This window comes from Papio anubis, chromosome 7, assembly GCF_008728515.1.
Source record: "Papio anubis isolate 15944 chromosome 7, Panubis1.0, whole genome shotgun sequence".
Classification (NCBI taxonomy): Eukaryota; Metazoa; Chordata; class Mammalia; order Primates; family Cercopithecidae; genus Papio; species Papio anubis.
In genome coordinates, this window is record NC_044982.1 from 20,948,958 (window position 1) to 20,965,716 (window position 16,759).

At 39.4% G+C, this 16,759-nt stretch overlaps 1 protein-coding gene across 4 annotated transcripts in view; it reads right to left on the bottom strand.

Annotated features, from left to right (window-relative positions):
* Positions 1-1,236: 1,236 nt before the first annotated feature.
* FLRT2 (fibronectin leucine rich transmembrane protein 2) overlaps positions 1,237-16,759 on the bottom strand; it is a 100,055-nt gene continuing 84,532 nt past the window's right edge. For all 4 annotated transcript variants that reach the window (XM_003902133.5, XM_017961427.3, XM_017961426.3 and 1 more), the window contains exon 2: positions 1,237-9,213. In XM_003902133.5, the coding sequence (XP_003902182.2) occupies positions 6,853-8,835 (1,983 nt within the window). In that variant the 5' untranslated portion in view covers positions 8,836-9,213 and the 3' untranslated portion in view covers positions 1,237-6,852. The remainder of the gene's footprint in view (positions 9,214-16,759) is intronic.

Here is a 16,759-nt window from a genome sequence, read left to right on the forward strand (position 1 = left end):
TTATGTCATTGAAATAATAAGAATTCCCCTAAGGATATATTGAGGTTTTCGTCTAGTTTAGACTTCATATCAAAACAAAACAAAACAAAAATAGACAAGTATGATCACCAGTTGGTATGTGTGTGCTAAAATGACATAGAGTTTGGGGTATTACCATTAAAAACTTTTGTATCCTTAACTTTCAGCAGAGCCAATGAAAATAAAGCTTATATAATATCCCCTAAAGCACACATTTTTATCTATGTTATGGGAAAAAAATAAGAGCATAAATTCAGAAGCCAGTTTACTAATGCCCTAATAGATTGTGACATATGTGCTTTTTCAGCGGAGTCTACAAAATACTTAGAGCAACATCTCAAGTATGAAACAAATTCATTACTAAAAATAACCCAACTCAAGACCTTTCAACGGCTCTTTGAGCTCACCCTATGGGTAGAGACATATCTTGATTCCATCTGAAACTTTCCAATCAGATAAGTGTGCAGCCATCAAATCATCACAAAAAGAATTTTTATAAAAAGTAGGAATGGATGACCAAGGGCTGTAAAAGACAGGAATTTTGAGGTTTCCAAAATTTTCCCTTGATTTGCCATAATAATATATGCATCCACTGAGAAGTTGTGATAGCTCCATCATGAAAAATCTGAAGGCTAGTCAGTCTCAAGGATGGTCAATTTATTAAGAGGCAGGAAAACAATTAAGAGTCCATGGAGTCATGCTCAGGGGTAATTCCTGACTCTGTCATTTATAGGATTTGTAGCTATAGACTAACTACTTAGTTTCTCTTGAAGCTAAGTTTTAAGATCTAAAAATTAAAATAATGCACCTTACAGGGTTATTTTAAAGACAAAATGCAAACATATGTTATCACACAGTTTGCACAAGGTCTTACATAAACAAAGGTTGTTAGTAATTGTCAGGTGTCATTATTACTCCTTTAGATTGATTTTCATTGAGATGCTCAATAAAAATTTAAATGGCTGCATGTGTAATCACCAAATACAAATTCAAAGTTTTCAAATACTTTTTGGAAACTTGAAAATTTAATTCAAATTAAGTTCTGACTTTATCAATGTACTCTCTCATTGCTGCATCTATTAAAAACCAAGAACATCTAACATATGACAGGTGCATCAACCTTACCAACAGGTGGAAACATCTCTTTTGTCACCTTAGATGTTCTGTCAGTTTAACGAAGTAGTATAAAGTAATTACACAGTCTCTGAGACACTGGAATGCATTAGAAAAAGTGTTTATTACCTGATCTGAGTTCCTTAATGGCTCCCAGATATTTTTCTCTGAATCCCCAGAAGACCCTAACGTAGTGCTATACAAAGTAGATGAATAGTAAATATATCAGATGAAGAGATTTCTTCAGGGACATAGTGAGGGAGATTTGCCTGATTTGGCTAAGAACGCATTTCCTTATTCTGTGAGGCCTCTGAACTCAGCCTACCGTTTGGAACAGAGTAGGAAGACACTAATAAATTATTTTTGAATGAACGGTATTTTTTGACTAATGGTTTAGTCTGCACAGAATAAGGTCTGTAACTCTTGGCAAACCAAGAATAGCATGGATGTTACTTTACATTAATTCCCCAAACGTAATATGAATTACCTGTTAGCACTGTCTTTCATAGTCGATGTTCCAACAGAGATTCTACAAACAGGTAATACTAGTTAACTGAAATGTCACGTTTCCTGATTCAATCTCTGTCAAATACATTATTAATAAAATGGCCAAGAGGGATTAGCAAAAGGGGTTCTGAAAAATCATGAGACTAATCAGAACAGAACTTGAGCATGGACTTACATTTCCATGAGTGCCTACTGAAAGGATGGATGGATGTGCTATAAACTCTGAAGCAGAAAAGTACTATGAGAATTCTTAAAGAAAACTGACATTTAAAAACAACAGTGTGGCTGGGCATGGTGTCCTATGCCTGTAATCCCAGCACTTTGGGTGATGGAGGCGAGATGATTGCTTGCATCCAGGAGTTTGAGACCAGCCTGGGCAACATGGTGACACCTTGTTTAAACAAAATTAAAAAATAAAAAATAAAGCCAATAGCATCTATTTTGAATAGAGGAAAAGACTATTCTGATAAGTACAATGTCATTATCTATATCCTAAACAACATAGATATCACCAATATGAAATAAGATGCTCTGTGTATGTGTGTATTCATAGGAACACACAATTTAGTTAGGAAATTTAAAAGAACATGAGGATTTCATATAAACTCCTCACACAAAAAGGATCAAATGGCCTTTAGAAATGCAAGTCATCTTCATGATAGGAGAATACAAAAATCCTATTACTTCCTTTATTCCTGCCCTCCTGCATCATTTATTCTACATTAACAGCACAAGTATTGACTGTGTCCCAATGAACTTACTCAGATAAACACGATGTGGTTTTCTTTTAAAATAAGACTTTACTGAATATATCAACAAGGTACTGTATAGTGTAGAGTGAAGTTTGTCATTAACAAAGTGTGCGACATGGTAGGTCTCAGAGGATGTGTGATGCAGAATCTTCCAGCCCCTTGTCAGAGAGAACACACTAAACAGAAACCAGAAGCAAATCAGCATATGGTTCAAACAATAACAAATCATCAGGTTAACTTTCAGTGAATATACACTAGTCCTATGAGGGACACACAGTTGGCAATGCCTTCACCTTGCCTTAAACGGTTATAAATCTTACATTCCAGGGACACCTTTACAAATGCCCCCGTGTGTGTGTGTGTGTGTGTGTGTGTGTGTCCACGCATGTGCATGTTTGATATTAATTTTAAAATGCTTGTTGCGATGGCCTTCCTTTGTGCTCTTCTGGTGGGTGTGTAGCTAGAAAACAAAAAACTATAGTAAGAAAATCTGATTTGTTATAACAACGGTACCAGAGATGTACAAAACTCTTTCTCCACAGTGACAAGCATTCCCCATTGCTGGTAACTGTCTTTTGACCCTGCTGAAGAAATCAGAGAAGGATGTAGGTTATGCCTTCTTAGCATTCGTATTTTGACTTTAGAAAGAGCATCAGGCAAGGTTTGACAAGACCAAGAAAAAGACCAAGAACTGTTTTGTTCTGTGTAAGTATCTTTTTTCCGTTTGGGGCACTGCTTTCTGCTTTGCTTTCCCCTGCAGCTGAAATGGTAAATCGTGAGCAAAACTGCTATTCTCATGTTCTAAAGTAAAACGTAATGTCTCCTTGTTATAGGTTAGAGAAAAATGCTATAAGCAAAGATGCCAATGGAAATTAACCACTTCACTTTTCAAGAGCTGCGATGGCCTCTGCAGCTGAGGTCCGGCGATCAAGTGAAGCATCCATTCCCTGTGGACTACACTATTGCCTCGTGTTCTGAATGGATGCTTCGATCACAGCATGAAGTTGTCCTCCCTGGTGGGGAAGGAAGTTCTGATTTGTGTGAAATGACTAAGACTATTATGATAGGTGCTAGTAGAAAATGAAGTTGTAATATGAGCTACTTCATTAATACTTTTTACCAGACAGGTCACATTATAGGTTTTGTTTGTAACCTCAGGGACAATGTCTAATATATTTTCAACGAACATCCAGATAATTAGAAACTGCATTCTTTCTCACAGGGGAGAATGTTTTCCATTTGATACACAAGGAAAATAGGCAGGGGATACAATCCTCGTAGCTGCCTGCGATTGTCCCATGCCGTGGGCTGCTAATTGCATCTGATGGTGTTTGAGGGTAGCCCAGAGTGTCTCTATAATCAAACATATCTCCCCAAACAAGCAGGTATTAACAACTACCCTGGCTATAGATAACTGTCAATATATCCTTGTGATCATGACTATGCCACTTCCTTTTCAATGTCTTCTGTACAGTGACAGTTACCGAGCTCTGAACGGGATCAGATTCTATCTGAATCACCTTATTTGGCCAGGCAGCATCAAGCTCTTTATTGGCCAGCGAGCATGGATTTTTTTCCATGGTCTTGGCCTGTACTCTCAACCTTGACTCTTGACTCATCATCTCAAAATACATCATAATGACAGCAAGAGAGGCCCAAACACAAAGCAGGTATTTCTGCAAAAATACATTCCCATGACTAAAAATGCCAATCAAAGCAGAATCGCCAGGGACAGTTGTTTGGCTATTTTCATAAGACACATTAGACATCACAGATTCCATCATGTGCTTTCTATCCTGGTGTAGGTGAGGCTGCAACAAATGGGAGACGGATTTTAATCTTAGCAGTCTTTGTCATGTTGTACACAAGATGAAAATAAAGCCTGTTACTAGGTTCAATCTCTTCAGGAACACCTCCAGCAAAAGGGACCCCGTCAGACCACCTTAAGCATTGCACGTGACTGTCTCCATTGTACTACTTAAGCCCCAAATAATTCTGTGAACTCCATAAGAAATGACAGGAACCTCTTCATCCTTGTTTTTCCTGGCCCAAAGCGATGTCAGCAGCCAGAAATCCCACTGGGGGTTAAACACACAATATACATACATGAGAATGATTATTTGGTGAATAACAGAAATGAAAACCCTCAAAAGTCAAAGTACCATCATTTGAATGCACAATTTTATCTACACAGCCAAGGGGAAGAGGACAGTAGAAGGGAATTACCCAGCTAAGTACACAAAGCCCCCATGTCATTGTCTTGACTTTAGATGTCTTAGTGCTACACTGATCACCTTCACACTCTTTTCCCTTCACTGCGTGGACCTAACTTTAAAAAAAGCAACAGCCAAAACCCTCTAGCTAATAGACTAAAATGGAAACCAGAGTCACTTTAGAATTAATTTAAATTAATTCATAGCTAAGTTCAGCTCTACTGACTGCACAGTTTCAATTCTTGTGTCTAACATACAGCTGCAGTTATATTTTCTGCTTATTCTGAGGGAGAAGGGAGATTAAAACATATAAGTTGGGCTATATTATTAAAGAAAATAAAGCTCTTACTATAAAGAAAAAGTTGCATAGCATTTTATACCTAAACTTTTACAAAGAAGACACATCACAGTTTTATTTTGCTGAGAGAGAGAGAGCAAGTAAGATGATGGTGACATTTACTTCATGGGTCCTTATAATAATGGCCAGTGGTAAAAGAAATATGCATCACAGAGTGAAATGTTTAAATTTGATTTTAAAAAGATTTTTTTTCCAAGGGAGTAGTTTTTGATAATGTATGTGATCCATAGCCCTTCTCTGTCTAAGGACGGCAAAGATTAAACTATGTGTTTTATGAAGATGTTGCCTCAAAAGTATCTAGAATTAAGCAAGGACATCCCTCTCTTTTCTATGCCCTGCTCTGCCAGGATTAGGGGAACAAGCCTTCACTCTCTGACTTGTTTGTTTTTCATGCGTTGTCCTGCTAACAGAAGATTGATGATCCCTCCGCAACTGCCAAAGTAGAGGAACATCCACGACGGAAAAGGAACAAATAAAATTTCAAAAGTGGAACAGGATCAAAGTCAGTACAAGGTGGAAACCAGGTGTCACTTTTTAAAAAATTAATTATTTTGGCCAGCTTTGATGTGTCCTTACAGAATTATTAGCAGTGAAAATTAGTATGCATTTAAAAATGTATAAGTACATATGGATATTTTGTGCAGCCAAGACTGGCATCCATAATTTTCTTTGAAATACTGAGGAGAGGGAGAAAAACGAAGGTGTTATAAACAACTAATTATGAAAATATATGGGAGATGATTGGAAGACAAGAATTTGCAAGGGGATAAAAGATATTACTTCAAGCTATTTCAACATGATACTAACAAAGTCAGCTGACATAACAGAAGCACTGACCAGTTGTTTTTGTCTAAATAGCAGTAAGGGTAATTTTTAAATAAGTCATTGTTGTATTTTCAAAACATTGATCACCTGTTGGTCTAAATATCATGTTGACATAGCCTCAATGAATCTACCCAAATAATTCTCATTATCAAAAATAATTCCATTCAATATAATTCTTCCCTTAATTTTATTAGCCTCTTCTAAAAAATTATTCTAGAATATATCTCTGTTGAATGTGATTCAACCTGACATAAGATTTGAACAGTAACACTTTTAAAGGGAGTTTTCTTGCTACAACATCAGACCGGTCCCTGAAGATGACTGAAATCAGACTCAAGTCTCTAACTCTGTTATCACTTAGGACCAGGGAAGCATGAAGAGTGATTTTTAAGTTCCCAGTCGGAAAGCCAACCCCTGCATTTTCAGGTCTTTTCAAATCTCATCTCAATTTTCTTGATTCTGTCAGGCTGGGTTAACTTATCTCACGGGAACTAGCTTCCTCCTGGTGCTTTCAGCATTTCCCGCACCGGGTCAAATCAGGGTAACTACCTCCATTCTTACATTATAGAATTTTTTTACCTGTCTTCCAGACCTGGAGGTATAGGAATAGTGTGAAACTCTCTGGGCCATTTCTTGTTTCACCCATATTATTCCTCTTACCCTGATGAGTCCATTTAATCTGCCCTTTCATCTGACCATCAGGAATTTATTCTGACAGCTTCAACAGCAAAGTGGTTGATGTGTATCCTAAGGAAGAATCACTCGTTCTTTTTGCCTTGGCATTGGGTTCTCATTGTACAACCCTGTACAGTACTTCAGCAACTATTTTTTTTAAGTTTTAAAAAGCAAAGAGTTACAAAACTGTTTGTAATTAACTTGAAATAGAAAAGATAGCACTTTTTTAAAATCCCATTATATAGTACACCGTATAAATTACAGAGTATTCAAATGCACAAATGCATCTGTGTAACATTTATCAAATGTAATCTGCGTGTCTTTACGTGCACACACGAGTGTGTTCTCAAGAGTCTAACTGTCCGCCTTGATAACGCTGGGCCTCTGGCTGTCACGTATGGCAGTGCTCTAGGTCTGGCACGCTGCTGTTGCAGTATCGCATGTTGTTGGGGATATGGCAGTCTGTGTAATTAATGCCCCCATTTGGGGTGTAAATGGGCTGCAGTCTGAAATCTCCTTTAAGGAGCTGATCGTTATTTAAGGAGACGATCTGAAAACTGGTTTCTGTCATCTCCAGGATGGAGTTGTCCTTCTTGGTGCCTGCCTCGCAATAATCATCTTTCCGCCGGCCCCGGTTGTATTTCCACTTCTGGGAGGTGTAGCGCCCCTTTTTGTGCATGTGCCAGCAAAAGACGCTGAGCAAGACCACGAGCACAAATATCACCGCGCCCCCGATCAAGCCGGCCAGCAGAAAGGGGGAGCCCATGCTGTGGGACGTCGTCTGCTCGTGACTGGATGCTGTGTTGCTGCCGTTGTTCAGATAGGAGGCGTGAGTGGTGGCCTCTGAACAAATGGTGTCTTCTACCGCGCGGTAGTTAAAAGCATCCAGTGGCACTAAACAAATCCGATAGGTGGATCGGGGCTCTAGGTTAACCAGGCTCAGGTGTTGCTTCTCACCGCTGACTATGCGCTCCTGAACGATGCCCCCTACTAAACTGTGGCCCATTTTCACCCATGTGAGTTTGTATGCCATCACGGTGAAGAGAGAGAGCCAGCTGACTTGAATGGAAGTATCATTCACAAAATGGATAGAGAGCTGGATCCGTTCAGAAATAGGTGGGGTCACTCTTTCTCTGCCATCCCAGTCAGGAATCGTGGGAAGTTTCGATGTGGTAGGAGTTGGAGGCGTGTGGCTTCTGCTAGGGTTTGGAATAGAGAGGGTGGGAGGCTGAGTGGTCGGAGAAGCCGTACTTGGGGCTGGGGTGAAGAGAGGCAGGCCGGGGGTGGTGGTGGGACAGGACAAAAGATTCATATTTAATTCCCTGACGGCCATCCCCCGGACTTGTTCAGGACCTTGGCACATGAAACCCCGCACGTTGAGAGATGAAGGGATGTATTTGAGCCATTCCGTGACCCATTTGATACTGCAGTCACAAAACCAAGGGTTATTCCGCGCAGTGAGCTGCTTCAGGTTGGAGAGACTATCAAACACCCCTTGAGTCAGCATCCGTAGTTGGTTGTTGGATATATCCAGCCGTTCCAGCTTACGCAGATTTGAGAAGGCTGTCAAAGGAATGTGGTTTATCTGGTTGTCCTGCAAATAGAGCCTGATCAGATGTGTACCTGGCAGATCGGGAGGAGGGTGGGACAGCGAATTACGGACGATTGAAAATTCCTTGAGCTTGGTGAGATGGCTGAAGGTGCCGTCGGCGATACCCTTGTTGGTCAGGAGGTTCCCGTCCACAATAAGACGCTCCAAGCTCGTGAGATTCTGGAAGGCCATGTCGGATATGACAGCAATTCGATTTTCATCCACCCTTAGCTCTTGCAAGTCCACAGGAAGCCCCACAGGCACACTGCTCAGGTGATTCTTAGACAAAAACAACAATTTGAGGCTAATGGCCTCCCGGAAGGCCCCGTCTTCCACCCCCACTGTGGATATGGAGTTGTCATCCAGGTGCAGCTCTTCAAGCTTTAAGAGCTGGGCAAGAGCAGCCCGTGAAATGGTCTGAATATTGTTTTCCTGCAAATGGAGAACTCTGACATTCTTGGGAAGGTTCATGGGGAATTCGTCCAGTTGGTTGCCGTACAGGTAGACCGTGTGCACCGACTGTACATTGTGCAGTTCTGCAGGAAATCCAGCATTATTAATTTGGTTGTTGTGGAGGTAGAGTACGGTTACGCCCTCCGGGATCCCAAGAGGCACTGAGGTCAAGCTTCGCTCATTACAGTAGACAAAGTTCCTGTCGCAGCGGCACACACTAGGGCAGGCCAGGAGTTTGGACACCTGTGAGTAGAGCCCCAGGGAAATGATAAGCCAAGACTTCAGGAAAAAAGCCCCATGGCTGGGCCACTTTGTGGTCTGTAGGCCCATTTCTGAAGTACAGAAATAAAATACAATGTAGTGGGAAAAAGAAAAAGAAAAAAAAAAATAAACAGATAGCAAAATCAAAATGACTGGACCGGGTTCTGCGGAAGTCCAGAACTCTAGCTAGAGGGAACGTCCTGAAGGCGTATGGTAAAATAATCTCCCTGCTGTCTTGGGTCTTATCAGCCTGTGTTGCCCTCTTTGCTGCTGTCCTCCATGTGCAAAAAATTCAACAGGGAGAATTTTTCCACACTGGCAACAGGTGATGGCAAGTTATCAGCCGTGTCAACACAAGCCCAAGTGGGCAGGCCGAACTCTCTTCTTTTGTAGGTCAAGCCAGCCTTGATTAGCCTACGAACTTCTTGGTTAAGCTCAATCTGCAATCTGTTGTAGGAAAGAAAAGAGGAAATGGTCAGTTAAGGGCAGTAATGAAAAAAGTGCCAATATAACCCTGAGCCTTTCAAAAACAATGAGATTGGAATGAAATGTTGAGAGGCCAGGGTTGGCATTAAGTGGAATTTCAAATAACAGTAACTTAGTTGAAAAGGTATTCAAGAAATAATATAGTATCTTCAAAAGGACATCATGCTGTTACTTGTCACCATCAACCATCGTATTGTGAATTTAACAGCCCAATCAGTACCTTCTCTTTTATCTATTCTTCATCTATTTGCATATCCAAACACTTAATTACAACAGGCACACTGCTGAATCCACTCAATCAGTTAATGATAATTATCTACAAATCCCACTGGTCATAGACTTGTTTCAAGGTAGAGGTGATGACTGACAGCTAGCAAAAGTGAAGGGGAAAATGTGAAGCCCTGCATAGTTATATATTTAAAAATGCAAAATGGAGACTAATAAAGTCACTTAAAAAGATGCATCCTTACTGAAAAATTATTCCAAATGCATTACATTTCCAAATACATTTACTATATAGGAACTTTCAAATACGATGTTATAAAAAAGCTGTAGCTGAATTAGTTGCCATTTCCTTTTAAAATGTATTTTAAAACTCTGATACAAAAACTTACTCAGGCTTAACGGAAAATTTTAGAGAATAAAATATAAAGAATATAGTATGAATGTGATAAAGATTATTCATTATATTATCACCCAGAGATAACTGATCGATTTGCTTACTTTCCTTTTTTCTATACATATACTTAACAAAATTGGAATCATTATTTATTTTTCTTTTTGTTACCTAACATACGTCATGACCACGTAATTTAAAAAAATCGAATCATTCAAAGAAAAAAAATTCAAAGAAAAAATTTTTCAAAGGAAAAAAAAGTAGTATAAACGTAGTGAACAGAAGCATGTATGAAGGCAGAGACTTTTTTCTTTTCCACTTCTTGTCTCCTTTCCTCTTTATCTTCCTCCAAAATAGCTTGCACTCGGGTCACCGAGGAGAATGACTAAGCTCCAGGGTACAAAACATCTCCACTTATCTCCTCCTTCGGGACCTCTAGGTCCAGATGAGATACACCATTGTGATCCCTCGAAGAGTTGCCAAGCTCACGACTAGGGGTAAATTATTTTTCAACACCATCACCTTCTTTCTGTCTGTGCTTTCCTGCTTTTATTAGAGGTCTTTTAGTAAATTTTGAAATGACAGAAGACACAGTTGAGGAAGTCAAGGCAATCCACAGATAGTAATCATGCCTTCTTGCTACAGAAAGTATTCCATCTGTTTTTAGATTAGAGAGGTAAAGAAGTTAATTGAAAGGTGCCAGATTAGATTTCCCTACAAAATAAGCTAACATGATACGACATGGCAAACTGCGAGTCTCTTAATTCTCAGGAATACAAGGAGATTGAAACAACTTACATCTAAAAGCACAGAGGAACTACTTGAAATTGTTCCCTTAGCTATCTTTAGAAATATAATTAAAAAAGAAAAAAAGAACACTGGAAATGTTATTTAAGTGTCAAGGATGTTGTAAATGTGTTCTATAATTTAAAAGATTGTAAGCCATTTTTAAAAAATGCCTTTGATGACCAGAAATGGTAAAATTCATTTTTTATTGTTTAGGAAATATAAGGTGGGTGGGAGGGGATTTTTTTCAGGTAAAAAGAGAGAGATATGATGCTTTATTAAAAATCAAGCATGGCCGGGCTTGATTTCATGTGGTGGCTTACACCTGTAATCTCAGCACCTTGGGAGGCCAAGGCAGGCATATAGCTTGAGCCCAGGAGCTCGAGACCAGCTTGGGCAACATAGTGAAACCCCATTTCTATTAAAAATTAGAAAAATTAGCCAGGTGTGGTGGTGTGAGCCTGTAGTCTCTGCCACTCTGAAGGCTGAGGTGGGAGGATCGTCAGACCCCAGGAGGCAGAGGTGAGTCAAGATCATGCTGCTGCAGTCCAACCTGGGTGACAGAGCAAGACCCTGTCTAAAAAAAAAAAAAAATAATAAAAGTCAAGCATTATTTAATTTTTTACAAAACCTAATATACGTTTTGATGCTGAAAAGGATGCCATTCCTTCCAAAAGAAACCTCTCTATAGACTTAAAGAATAATTTATATAACTGAGGTGGCATAGGAAAAATGAGTTTAATGCAATCAGCCTGATGGCATTCTTAGCTCAGGTTTCAAACCATCTTAATGTTCCCTAGCATCTTGGTACTCAAGTGTGGTCCTTGGTCCAGTAGCATGAGCCTAACCTGGGGAGATGGTAGAAAAGCTAAACCTCAGGCCCAGAATCTGCATGTTAGCGAGAGTCTGGGGTGGGTGCATTCAAATTTGTGAAGCACCATGAACATCTTATTTCATCATTCATGTTTTAATTTATTAGATTTAAAATAGATGCAAGAGCATGTCACATGACTCTTTTGAGAAGAGTTAAGGCATAAGGCATACTAATCACTTTTGTCCCCGGGAGACAGTCTCAAATAACATCTTATATGTAAATTACATCTTCTGGGTGGAGCAGTGCAATGACTATGTATGACATTTGGCCTTAACAGAAAATGTTTCTCTGGATGACAAGTACTAACGTCTAGTAGGACCTTAAAGAGCTACTTGTCATCACAGTAGCCCACTTCTGTAAAACATTTAAGAATAAAAAACTGTTTGGTTCTATTAATAATTACTTCCGCAAGAGCTAGGAAAGTGAGACTAAAGAATCAAATGTAATGTTTTTGAGTATTCTACTGGAATCTTCTAAGTGTGATAGAAACAACCATGGAAAAGAAAGTCCTAAGGTAGAAAAACAGCAACACCAGGGTCTCTAAGTTCCTATGTGAAAAGAATAGATGCTTCTACATTGTCTTATAGGCCAAGTATTAGGGGCTAAGAAACAATCAATACTTGAAGACGATGGTGTTTGCTTAGAGTTCATCAGCTAACAGCCTCAAGGACATTAACACTGGGAGTCAACCAAATAACTCAGGGATGGGCCTAGAAACTATTATTATGCATCCAAATTGTAAATTTTCCATTTCCTGAACTGTGTCCTCTACAAGGAGAGAATAGGTCCCCATCAGCCAACCCTTTGCCCCCGTGCCTTGCTCTCTTGCAGGCATATTTTACTCATGAGTGGTTCTTTTATAATTATATAAGAAGATGATGTGGTTCTGAAGAAAGCTCCTAATAAGATTACACGGGGCAAACTGTCACTGTTCATACACCTTAATAGGAGAAACGTCCCATCTAGAGCACAATGTGTTGATTGGCTATGACAAGTTCAATTTTGAATGAAAACAAACTCTCAGAGCTTTCTTTGACCTTCTTGGGAATCCCACAAAGTAACAGCATATAGCAGATTTGTTCTATTCCACGTATCAACAACAGCTTACACCTATCAGTGAATGCACTATATTTTTCTTTCAATCAGTACAAATATTAGTAAAATTACAACCACCTAGGCCATAATGATTTTTTTAAATTTAGATTTTTAAAATTAAATTTTCTTTGCATTTCCAGCTGTGGTTCCTACTGAATAATGAAGATAGAGATCCTTTTAGACTTTAAGTTGGGGACCATATTTACAGAGAAAGAAAGTATAATGGTCAACAAGTATAGATCCTGAGTTCTCATCCTACTTCTATCACCAAGTAGCAGCAGGATCTTGAGTACACATTTCTCTTTTCAAGTCTTGGTCTCCTTATCTGAAAAATGGTAATAATGGTTCCTAACTCACAGCACAGGTGACAGGGTTAAATAAAATAATACTTGTAAAAAAACTTATGTCTGTACATGGCAAAAACGTAATAATGCTGATTATTCTCTATGTAATTGTTATTATTAACGATATCCAAAGAGGTGAACTCCACTGTGTAGAACAAAATAAAATCAGCCTTGACCTGCCAAGCTTTATGCACTTTCAACCACCCCAGTCTCTCAGCCTAAGCATTACTGACATTTTCCAGCAGATAATTCTGTGCGGTGGGGCTGTGGTGTGCATCCCAAAATGTCTCCTGATGTTGCCACATATATGTCCCCTGGAGTGGGAAAATCATCCCCTGTTGAGAATCGATGATCTACACACACCTTCTTACAAGTGCTTTAGAAAGTTAGCATTATTGCCATAATTTTCTAGAGAAAACTAAGACAAATTTCTAATAAACATAACCTAAAAATGCTTCTCCCATGGACATCAAAAAGCATGAAAATGTAATATACTTTCCATTAATTTATTGAACCAATATTTATTGAGCACTAGAACGAGGATACTGCTGTATACGGAGCTGATGTCGTTTTTGGCTCATGAGTTAAGTGAGGGGAGAACAATGAGTAGGCGGGGAATCAGCGATCTATGTAAAGAGTTCTTAACCCTAGAGCATCAGGTAATCGTGGTCCTGTGTAAAGAGTTCTACCCCAGCCCATGAGGTATCAGGGAAAACACTGCAGGGAAAGGATGGCTCTGTGAAAATCAGAAGGATGGAGAGGCCCAAGCCGGGAAGAAGTGTAAGTTCTGCATACAGATCCAAGCTGCTTGTAATGTGAAGCCAGAGATGAATCCCAGCTCAGCTGAGAGGAGGAACAAAACATTAACTGCACAATACTTTCTCCCAACTCTCTGTCTGCTTCTCACTGAGGTATTCGTGCTTCTAGAAGACGATAAACAAACTCATGTTTCAAAATCACTGGGCATTTCACCTGTAAGCCTAAATGTTGCTGATAAAAAGAATTGCTTTACAAGATAAATTTCAAATTCAAAGGGAAAAGAGTATTTTTTGATTCTTAACTATTTCCCTGTTTATGTGAACACTGTATTGAATATGTTGCTTCCTCTCCAGGAAACTAGAAATGATAAAGAATGGCTTAATCGCAGGTGCTAGGTAAAACCAGAAATTTTCATTTAAGGGAGATCACAGTTTCAAAAACCTGAGTATAAATCAACATGCAAAAAAAAAAAAAAAATGCTCTTTGCGGGCAGCAAGAACCCGGCCTTGCCAGTCTCTTAAAGATGACAGTAAAAGCAGAAGCTATGCCAGGCTACTTGATTGTCATTTAACTCTTTTCATAGGAACTGAGACTCAAAGCACGTAAGTCATGCAAAAGCTTTCTGCACAGTGTTTCTCTTCTCGTGCTGCCTAAGAAGCTTTTTTCTTTTTCTAATTAATTCCAGGAGTCTGTATTCCAGGAGCGCTGAGTAAACTAAGACGATACAAATCATAGGACAGAAAATAAGAATTGTCAATAAGCATTGCCCATCACATAATAGAATGACAAGGACAAACCTAATAAAATCTTAATGGTTTCGGCACTGGCTGAATTGTGACAAGGCCGCACGGCGCATGAAGTGATACAAATGAGAAAGCTCTACTGAAGGGAGGAATTCTCTTCGAAAAGTTTCCCAGGGTCATATCTGACTTATAGCTTCTGGAGTTAAGCAGTTCATGCCGAAAATCAGACACAGGCAGGTGCCTAATCCACAGGCCTAACTGCACTACAAATCTGGAAACACTAAGGCACTTTATAGATTTTATGCACATTTCCACATTCTTGACTATAGGTTATAAATACTGTTTGCACAATAATCAGGAGAGTCCTATAGTTAGCTGACCGAGGTGTGGGGATTAGCAAAGGAATTTAGGGAAACATATATCAACAGCTACCCTGTAGCCTGAAACCATTTTTCTATCTCATTCACTAAACTTCAACCAAGCCTCTGGAAGTTGCTCATTAGGCAGATATTTATCTTTACTGAGACAAAGAGAAAGAAAAAAGGGAAAAGAGAAAGAAGGAGAGAGGGAGGGAAGGAGGGAAGAAAAGAAAAGCAACACTTTATTTAAACAGTTGACCATCTCCAGGCTCCAGTCAATCTAAAATTGAAAACATTAAAACAGACCAAAAAGGAAAAGCTACGCTCTTGGCAAACACAAAATACTCTAATACATTTGAAGCGTTGTTCTCACATGGTTTCCAATTGGTTCGAGTAATGGGGGTAACTTGAGAACAAATAACCAGTGTTATAAATTCAAATGCATGAACTTGAGGACACTTTCACTACTGCTACATGCCTCTCTCAGCCCACTAGGAGGGAGATCCCACTGATCATCACTGGCTCCCTTTAAAATCTGGAACTGCAGGATTGGGTGGCCTCTTTCCACGTCAACTACTGCCTGCATGGTGGTTGGATCCAGAAGAATAGCCAACTGTCTTGATGCTCTGAAAGCTATTCCTGATAGCAACTGCCTGGGTAGTTGGTCCTCAGTAGTGAAGGGAAGCTGGTAGAGCAGGATTTCAGGAGGCAAATAAATTGAGAGAGTACTAATAAGATATAAAAGTCTATGGCCCATAACAGATGGATCTTCTATAGTGGATGTCTATATACTTTCAATTCATTTCAAAGGAATATAATTCAGTTCCTTCATAACATTAATTCATTTGCTCAAACAGATTCCAACCATCTTATGTTTCACAGAAAATAATTGATTTCTTAGACTCTTACCTTTGGGAAAAATTTTTCCCCCTCATCACTTGGGACCCTGTTTCCCCAAACCTGAGGGTCATCAAAAACACTAGGGGAAAGTGATGAGAAATGAAGGTTTCTGGGCCCCACCCCTGCAGCTTGTGGTTTAATAGGTCTGCAAAGGAGGTGGGTCAGGTGCAACTTGTCAACTTTCCCAAGTGAGGCTGATGATCAGTCACTTTAAGGTTTGACCACCCAGCCACTCCCTATCAGGAATTGCTTTCAGGGAACTGAAACAACTGGTCCTTCTCTCTTCTGGGTCTGATTTCGTGTTGTGGAAAGAGTTAAGGGTTTGGAGTCAGTCAGAATTTAGTTTCTTATCTCAGCGCTTCCACTCCCTAACAGCATGACAAAGGGCACCTGACTTAATTGACTTAACCTCTCTGAATTTTACTGTTTTTTCTCTCAAAGAGGATAATAAGCTGTGCTTAGGAAATTGTTGGGAGGATTAGATATAAATCACATAAAGTGACTAGCAGTACCAATCAGGCACTCAATAAACTGGTTTAAGAGAGGTGGAAAAGGTGTTATGAGCAAGAGCTGGGCTCTGGAGACAGAGGACCTGAACAGCTTTTCCACTTACCAGTTGTGTTAACTTGGGCATACTATGTCACTACTCTATGTCCCAGTTAATTCATATAAAATGGAGAAAATATTAGTATTAATAGTTCACAATTGTTAGAGGAATGTAAATCACTTAGAACATTACCTAACGTGTGGAAAACACACTCATTATGTTGGTCATTCCTAAGATTAGCTTTAAATAACAACGAAAGCTCCTGTGCCAGGGAGCATTTGTCCCTAATTTGGTAGAGAATTGGTTGTACTGACTCCATCAACTTTTACTTTCCTTGTTCATTCATTGATCACAGTTCTTTTCTTTGGTAATATACATATACATCTTCCATCCATCAATCCTGAAACTATGTTCAGACATTTATGAAGTTGATCAGTGAGTAAGTGACAGGGCTAGGACTTGAACTCAGGGATGGGCTGCAGGG